General features: G+C 39.0%; 1 protein-coding gene across 1 annotated transcript; it reads left to right on the top strand.

Moving 5' to 3' along the window:
* Positions 1-6,793: 6,793 nt before the first annotated feature.
* Positions 6,794-9,271, top strand: LOC105225570 (uncharacterized). Its single transcript, XM_011204098.2, has 3 exons — positions 6,794-7,235; positions 7,302-7,848; positions 7,911-9,271. The coding sequence occupies exons 1-3, from the start codon at positions 6,874-6,876 to the stop codon at positions 8,916-8,918; spliced, it is 1,917 nt and encodes a 638-aa protein (XP_011202400.2). The 5' UTR covers positions 6,794-6,873; the 3' UTR covers positions 8,919-9,271.
* The last annotated feature ends 219 nt before the right edge of the window (positions 9,272-9,490 follow it).

Below are 9,490 nucleotides of genomic sequence, written 5' to 3'. Positions count from 1 at the left end.
GCCGGATAAAAATCCGGGTCTGTTCTGGTGACGTAGACCCGACTGTCGTTGCAATGTTTTCATGTGGTTTTTCAATTGGGTATGGGTTTCAATCACTTCGTCGCTTTCTTGATAGCTTTACAGAACCCGAATATAATTTTGCTTAGAATTTTATAAATTTATATGTTGATTCTTTCAAGTTTTTGGTCCTAGTTGTAACGTAAGAAGGACTGAAGTGGACATACTACGCATGCAACTATTTCCTTCGGTGTGTCGTTCCATCTCTGCAGTCTTTCTTTCGGCAAACCAGAAGACATAAGCGAAACTCACAATAGAAGTCTCAAATTTGTGATAGGATCTAAGGCTTTGTAAGGGTCTTATGATCCATTAGGTAGGAGTTTTTAGGTAACAAAACGGAGCTGCATTCTAAGTCTTCCAAGTGAGATCCATTTTGTGATGAACTGAAAAGCTCGACACAAACTTATCTTTCAATATATCTAAAGGCTTTTTATCTAGAAAAATATTGGTAATACCATGACGTACACTTTTTGTTCTCATAATTGATCCAGCTCTGAAAGTAATCGATGCAATACTCGCCGGAGGAAGCAGAGGAAGAGGAAGACCTCCACTCCATTGGAAAGACCAGGTGGAGAAGGTCCTGGCTTCGCTTGGTATCTTCAGTTGGCGGCACGTTGCGAAAAGAAGAAACGACTGGCTATATCGCGTAAGCGGTGTCTATGCCAGTAAAGAAGAAGATATACATATATAAATGACGAGGACGAGTTCAAATCCGGTTGACTGTCTGTGCGTGCGTCCTCCACTCTGTGCAAGCTGTAACTTGAGTGAGTAAAAAATTGTGATATCTTAATGAAACTTGGAAGACATGTTTCTTAAACGGTTGGTATTGCAGATGGGCGTAATTGGACCCGAACTGAGCCCTTCTTACTTGTTTATAGATCGTTTCTATTATTTGTAGAATTAAACTTTTTTCTAGACGTATGAAAGTTAGTTAATCCTAACTAACAATTTTAGCTGAAGATATGTATTATTAATGAAATCATAAAATAATGCCTGCACATATTTAAAGTCACGCCTAAAGACGAAATCCTTGCCGACGCATTGCGGAAGTCGGCTGAACGGAGACGAACTGTCATCAACAAAGACAAGACAACGAGCGACAACTAAAAATTATGCAAACAAGACGGAAACAGAACTAAGCAAAATTAAATGAATTCATTACCATAAACAAATTTACTTAAACTGACAAATGCCGTGAGCGGATCGGTAGCAGCAGCCAGCAACAGAGCGGTGGCAGCTGAGCGTGACGCCGACAACATGAAGTTCATTTCAAGAAGTTGTCAAAAGTTCCAGAGCATGAAGGAAGTAGGAACGAGGTGGGGCGAGAAGAAACGAAAAATAAATAAATAAAAAATTAGCTAAGAAAGAGGAAAAATTGCAGTGAATAGATGCATCATAAGCAAAAACACACACATGTACATCAGCGAAGCGCATATGCATAATAGATGCATATAATAGACTCACGTGCGCCCTGCTTACAAATACATGCATATATGGTAGTAACACGCACACATACAATGGATATAACGAGGTGAGGAAATATAACAGCCGCAGCAGCAGTAGTGAAGCTGCAGGGCATGCAAGCGGCGCGGCATGAAAAGAAGTTGGAGCTGCACGAAGACAGTGGCGCTGGAAAATAATCAAATTTCCGACAAACAGCCAGCAGCTCACATGGACTTGTGTGGGTGTGTGGACGTTTATGCCAGCAGCTAGACATGTGTGTGTGTGTGGCTTTCAACTGGCTCAAGGAGGTACATGAGCTTGAGGAGAGCAAGCAGACCGAAAAGACTCTGCTGTCAGCTTGTCCGCCAACAGGCATATTTATAAAAATCCCCACACACATACAAATATACATTTTTTTAAGTGCAACACACTGCATTTTTCGTCTTTACTACGTGTGCACTTGTGCTAGTATTTGTGAGGAGAGTCTCAAATGTTTTCAAAGCGGCAAAAGTTGAAAATAAATTTTGCTTCTTCCACGAAAATTATTATGTGCAATGAATCATCAAGCAGTTCACTTGCCTTGTAAACTGCAGAAGTAGTTTATTTTCTTGGAAAATTTGTCTGTAATTTCTCCTTCTGTTTAGGTTTGTTAATGAAAACTATCGAATACCTTAATTGAAGATGCTTTTGAGAGCTATTGATGGCTTGTAAGAAAAATGTGAAACTGTTAACGGCACTTGGATATTCGATTTTATATTTCGAAATACTTTATAATACTTTCGATTTTTCACTAATTGTTTTTTTTTCTTGTTATTTTTTTAGGATAAGTCCTTACAGGATCATATAAAGCGAAAAATATGCGTTTTAGTTAAAACCTTAACTTAAAACTTGGACGAAGGAAAAAAACCTGAAAATTGGATTTTGGCAAATATTTTTCCAAAAAAATTAAAATTTCAGTAAAAATTTATTATATTTTTTCGGTTGTAATCGCATAAAATCCTTCATCCAAGTTTTTAAGAATTGTATATTAATATATTTTACTACGTGTAAAATTTGAGGTCAAGATCGGTTGAGTATTCTAAAGCTCATTGTATTCTATTTGATTGAAGGTTTAAAGACGGCGCACTTAGCCTAGCTTGTCTCGAGCGTACAAGTTCTCAAGGCTGTATCTCCAAAACTATTTTTCTCATATAAAAAACGAAATATTTAGAACAATTTTTTATTGTTAAAAACATACACATAAAATAATTGGATTTTTGAAACTCTTAAACCCATGTAACCCCTTAAGAGGTACACCTAGTACATAGAACTACCTAAAAAAACGAGTTTTGGGAATTTAAAAGAAAAGTTATTGATCAATCATAAAATTATAAAAATTGAAAATCTGTTATACCTTAAACAATAAATTTTATACAGTAACATTTTTGGGAAAAAAGAATTAAATATTTTTCGAGTTTATCTGCGAATCAAACCTAAAAAAATATCTCTTGTAGATATTGTCCGTACAATGACTTATGAAAAATTGGCAAAATGGTGGGGAAGTGAAACGGAAAGAAATTGGTTATAATTTGGTTATTTTTCAATGACTGCCGTCAAATTCGTACAGAGTTTGAGTTCGCTCACTCTGTAAAAATAAAATTCATGAACATATTTTTGATACGAAAATGTCTTTTAAAATTTTTGCTTTAATTGAACTATATATTTTATTGTTGCTTTTTCGGTCTGCACAAAATTTCAATCAATATATTAAATGTCTAGCACTGTCCGAGTTCACATTTCACTAAAAGAATGTACGAGATTTTAATAGCAAGAAAATTCAAACTAGTCTATGGAAATGAAGTTCACACAAATAAAATTTAAAATTTCCCGTTACAATTATTTTCATCAAATTACGTATAATTACGCCTTCAGTTTTGACCTGCACGATTTTGTTACAAATTTGCACAGATTCATTTAACAAATGAAGGCGAACCAGAGGTTACCCACACGCAACGCCAGCACCTACCCCTTGCTGTCGCTGCGGCGCTCGTCATGGAGCGGCATTGAAAATTGCATTCGCAACCGCAAAAATTATTCGGAAAACTTTTCTTTTGTTTCCGCCTAGGGTTAGAAGGGGTAAGGGCGCCGTTTTGCCGCAAACGTACAACAGCGCATAGTTTAGGCTCCATACCCATAGTTGTAAATATAGTATATGTGTATATGAGTGTATGCATATGTTGTGGGAGTGTTTTAGTTTGCATAATCGCATTTACACAAACATTTATGCTTAAGCGTGTGTGTGTACAGTTATATACACATATATATATATAAATATATATATATGCATATATTTGAATGCTCGACGTGGCTTGTGTGAATTGCTTTTTGCTTCCGTCGCTGGGCTTGTGAAATGTTGTCGAGCGTTTATACCCTTCGTGTTTTCCGTAATTTAACTATTTGAAATATGCAAATAAACACATAGACACACAAACTCACAAACGCACACACGCGCAAGCCATCCATGCAACCGAAGTGCAACTTTAGTTTTGGGCTTTTTGTGCGCTTTTTTGTGAGCTTTTGTTGGGCGAATATTTTTTGTGCCACAAAACCACAACTTCAGGTTAGAATTACTGTGGAAAAACAAAGGAGCGCAACTTGCCGTTGAAACTCAAACTAAACCCGAACCAAAAACGTTCAAATAATATGAAAGCACAAAACATGCGGCAGCGCCTGACTGACTCAGGCAGTGCGTCCGTGTGTCTGTGCGGGTGAGTGAGTGAGCTAACTGCCGGTGGAAGTGTTGAGCGTGTTTGAAGTGTGGATTTGTTAAAGATCAACCGAGTGGCAGTGATAAGCCAAGTGAATGTCATTATTGTTTGCAAAAGTTCTTCACAGCTTTTACGCACTCACACGTCGCCGCCAGCACACACACACACTCACACTCACGCATACATATGCGCCTGGACGCCAGCACATGCCGTGTCAGCTGCAGGTGCGCTCTGGGCGGTGTGGTGTGTTTGTGGCGGCCGCCATTCCCCTCCTGTGCGAATTAGATTCTATGCTTTTTACCGTTATTTGCTTGTTTATTTACCTAGACCACGGCGCACGTATGTGTGTGTGCTTGTAAGCCGTGTGCATCGTTGTAAACGAGCCGGTGTCGGATTAAGTTCTGCATATGGGAAATACGCATTTTTTTGTCAGCTAAAATTTTATAACTGCGATCTTTCGACATTTACCGCTATGAGTGCGTACGTGTGTTCTCGTGTGGGACTCTGTGAACTGCGTTCAAGTTACCTTAAAGTTATCATATTTTGTAAGTGATTAGCAAAAAGTAAAAGCAAAAGTTTTGCAATTGTGCGACTGGAGGCACGATTGTCTTGAAATCTTATCTACAAAATACTTAATAAAGTTAGATAGAATTAAAATTTCCACTACAAATATTTCGCAACTCTTTATGATGCTTATAAGTCTTAATAACACTATATGAACGAGTTGGCGAGTTGGCCAATCTTATTGCATCACTTTTTAAACACGAAGTGGAGACTACGGAATGCCTGTTGAAAATATTCAGGAGAGAATTTCTTATGCATTGTAGTATCCATGTTCACAATTTAAGGAGAAAGACTTAATACCTGTGACAAACATATAGTAACAACACTACACGACGAACGAACACCAGATGTGTGTCACCAAATAACAGGCGTTTACCATGTGAGCAATGAAGTATTTTGCTCGTTACAACACTACCATATTTCATTATAGTATTTCAAGAAAAAGTGAACGAGCGCAAGACGAATTATCTCATGTCATCAAAAAAACAGTCGTCGCACTTAGTTCCCACGTCACTGTTGACAGTTATAACATCGAAGTCGTAGATAATTTCTTCTATCTTCGAATCAGTACTAACACTAACAACAATGTCAGCCTTGAAAAGCTACGCAGACCAACTCTTAATAACAATGCTAGTTCGGACTGAGTAGGCAAATGAGAAGTAAAGTCCTCTCTCGGCTAACAAAAACCAAACTCTATAAGTCACTCATTATTCCCGTTCTCTTATAGGCATGGGCGATGACGACGTCGATGTTACGAGTTTCTGAGAGAAAGGTTCTGTGGAAGATGTAAGGTCCTTTGTGCGTTGGCTACGACGAATATTGCATTCGATGGAACGATGAGCTGTATGAGATATACGACGACATTGACATAGTTCAGCGAATTAAACGACAGCGGCTTCGCTGGATAGGTCATGTCGTCAGAATGGATGAAAACGCTCCAGTTTTGTAAAAAATAATCGCGCGAAAATGTTCTCGATTTAATTCCATTTTTTTTGGTCAAGAAGAATATTTTTAGTTACTGTAAACAATACAAATAGCGCTCGTATCCTAGAAAGTTCTGTTTATAACATTAAAAATGTCACACTTTATGTTAAAGTTGTGAGTTGCAACACTAGGGTTACCACATCCGCGGGTCTGCAACACATAGAAGGAATGTTAGGGGACCGGAGAATGTAAATTGTTGATAATTAGCTCGATTTCCCAATCGCCTGGTCAGCTTAAGTAAAAAGGGGGAGGAAATTGTGAACAACTCCGAAATTGTGCTATCTACACTGACGTCTAAATCAATAAGCATTTTGCGATGAAGGTTTATCTGACGACCACAGTTCTCTATCGCTTAGCAGCTTCGTTGGACTTTAGTTTAGTTTTTGCTCCCGAAAGTTCCGAATAATGAAGTGAAGAGATCAATATTCCTACCAGTTAGTCGCACTAAAGTATTTCAATCGATCTTTTCTTTGCTCATCACAGAACACCTTCTTCCGTTTCCAGCTCACCGTAATGGAAAAACGTTCTTTAAACGAAAAACGAGCTTTATATTTCGGCGCGAAGGAACGGGGATAGCTCTTGGTTTTTCTTTAAAAAAATTGATAAATAGACTACATATATACATTACCACATTAACACAACAACTATGGCAAACGAACATCGGGCTCATTTTGAGAACTTTTTGACGGTCTATACTATATAAAGCCTAATGACTTATGGTATGTAGGTAATAATATAACAGTATCAGCTGCCACGGGCTATATTCGAATTTCTAGTGTACATTTCTTCCACACCTACACGATATCCATGACTTACTTACAGACAATGTATTGATTAAATTAATCAAGCGTGAAGGGTCAAATCGATAGCCTAGGGAAATGTAAATATTAATCGTCGAGAATTAATAAGGCGTCTTATCGGCAATGATATTAAGTAATTAATTTACACGCTGGTAATTGAAAGCTCTTATAAATTGGAGTGCAGCGTGAAGTTAGTTCGCAGTGCAGTTCTAGATGGCAGGCATATTCAGCAAAATTAAGGCAGTTACAATTAAAGACGCGCGACGAATATTTGCGAAATGTTGAAAAAAGTTATATTCTTCATTTTTGTGCTGACACTGGCGACTGAAAGCATGGCCAAGCCGAAGGGCGAGGAGAGGATGCGTTTCTTAGTTGATGAAACCAATCGTGATCACGAGCCCTACGCCGACCTGGCGCTCTACATGGTGGAGCGCTACATCAGCTCGAAGACTAGCACGCTCATCATCATGGAGAATTGCGAGCACTGCTTTCCGGGACTGCAAAATATGCACACGCGTTTGTTGCGCTACTTTCTGAAGCGCTTCAACCCCACCATGTCGCTGCAACTGTTTTTTGGACTGCCCGAGGACAGATTGTGGGACTACAACATTTTCATTGTGGACTCCATGCATGCCTTTAAGTAACAGTCACCTGCATGGGTATTACAATGAAAGGCTTATGTATATAAATTTTTTTTTTGTTGTAGAAATCTGAGTATTAACATTCCGGAAACCAGTTATGAGCATCAGTTCCACTTCTTCATAATACTAACATTGAGGACGAAATCGAGCGAGATCGCCGCGCATCACATGAGAGCAATATTCAGGGAGTGCTTGCGCTTCAATGTGGACAATGTTGTTGTGATGCTCGAATTGGATAAAAGGAAGTTTGGTTTTTACACTTACTACCTGTTCGCTGAAGTTCACTGCCATCAAGGCGAAAACATTGAGATTGTTCATTTCAATACATACTTTAATGGTAGCTTGGAGCACGACCGCCTTTTTCCGCAGCACTTGCGTGATTTCCACGGCTGTCCGTTGTTCATTTGCTTGGATTTGGGCTATCCCTTACTCGGATTCCATGGCAATCGCAGCGATCCGCAAGATTTGCAGAATATCCGCCTAGTGGCCGGAATTGAAGGTGATCTATTAAGGGATCTGGCTAAGGCACTTAATTTTCGCGTTAATTTTTCCATATCGAAGGGACGCGGTGTAATCGGCGAAAACAACAACTCGACTGGCTGCTTTGCGGAGGTAGGCGAGCTTTGGCTCCACAGTACATTTTAGGAAAACTCATTGGATTCAATTTCTTTCAGTTAGCTGCCGGGAAGGCGGACATGGCAATTGGCTGCTTGAGTAGTACGGATGGCTTACGTCATGTTTTCAGCTACTCCATCTCGTACCATCAGAGTCTGTATGTTTTTATTGTGCGCAGTGGCTTGCATTTTGGACCCATCAAGCAATTGGCACAGGCCTTCTGCCCGAGCGTTTGGCAGGCGATTGGTATTTGCTGCATTATCGGCATGATTTTCATTCGTTTCGTAATAAGTTGTACCAGTTCGGGTGTGTGCGAGAAATTGGTCGGGCAACGCAAACACAGTGACTCAACCAACATGATTGTTGTAATGATGGGGAATCCTATAAAAATTTTACCGCGTCGAAATTGCGCTCGCTTATTGCTTATGTCCTGGCTGTTGGCTACGCTGGTGCTGCGCAATGCCTATCAAGCCAAAATGTTCGATAGTTTGCGTATATCCAGACGTATACCGATACCGCGTACCATTGCCGGGCTGGAAGAACATAATTATATATTTGTCACCGATAAGTATGCAGAGTTCTATCCGAGAAATATGACGCGAATTATATCTAACGTTACGCAACGGTATAGCATTGTGCAGCAGAGCGACACAGAACGGTTGGTCACTTCTTCCATGCTGGACACATTGGCCTGGCATAACCGACAAAATTGGAACACCAGCTACTTGACATATGTCGATGAACCGATCTATAACGTACAGATATCTATGTATTTCAAGAAGCACTCTATCTTACGTTCGATCTTCGATGACCGCATTAAGAGACTGGGTGCGGCTGGCATTACGTCACATATTGGCGAGAAGCATGTGAAGAAACAGTTCCAGGTAATGAACGCGAATTCACAACGCCTGCCGGCCATTAGCAGCAACATGTTGCGTGGCCTGTATATGTTGTATGCAATGCTTATGACAATAGCTTTCACTCAATTCGCACTGGAACTACTGACCAAAAGAGCACCAAGTGTTAGACGTGCCATGGACTGGATGCACTATGTGGGTCCGAAGTAGATTGTGAGTGGCAGAGAAGTAGTATTATATGTGGCATATCCACTTCTTCGTTAAATTTGTTCTTAATACCTCTCAGTTGATTTAAATTTATTTTTTGGTGATCATATCCTAAACAATTGATCCCCAGTATAAGTTACTAAGAATTCGTTGGACATAGTTACAGCTTAGGTATTGATAATCCCCTTAGACAGTGTTATGGCTTCATAAAGAATTGAATACAGCATTCTAAATGCGATTTCTGCGTCACGCTGAGGTATCAGCCATTTATCCTAACCTAACCTAGACAGTGTTTTGTTATGATTACTTAGAAACCTATTATATATAATATTTAATATAAAAATAATACCTTTTTCTTATATATTATTTAAATAATATATCTGTATCTGATTGCTTTAAAGCATTGAATAATAATCACTAATATTACGCGCTGAAATGTATGCTAAATTTATCATTTTGAAACCGGAAGCCGGAAAATTTCTAGCAATTTATTGTGAGATCTGATAGAGATTTAGACATCCGCTAATGATTTACGATATAATTATGCAATTTATATAAGAAAATATTGAAGAAAC

The sequence above is a fragment of the Bactrocera dorsalis genome, chromosome 4, assembly GCF_023373825.1.
Source record: "Bactrocera dorsalis isolate Fly_Bdor chromosome 4, ASM2337382v1, whole genome shotgun sequence".
Classification (NCBI taxonomy): domain Eukaryota; kingdom Metazoa; phylum Arthropoda; class Insecta; order Diptera; family Tephritidae; genus Bactrocera; species Bactrocera dorsalis.
Note: the sequence above shows the minus strand (reverse complement) of the source record. Positions and strands in the feature narration are given on the sequence as shown.

What these genes read in the sequence shown, in the direction of transcription:
- LOC105225570 (XM_011204098.2), top strand. Translation starts at nt 6,874, where the DNA reads ATGTTGAAAAAAGTTATATTCTTCATTTTTGTGCTGACACTGGCGACT. An exon ending in GACTCCATGCATGCCTTTAA is followed by an intron (nt 7,236 to 7,301) that starts GTAACAGTCACC and finishes TTTTTGTTGTAG; the next exon opens with AAATCTGAGTATTAACATTC. An exon ending in CGACTGGCTGCTTTGCGGAG is followed by an intron (nt 7,849 to 7,910) that starts GTAGGCGAGCTT and finishes AATTTCTTTCAG; the next exon opens with TTAGCTGCCGGGAAGGCGGA.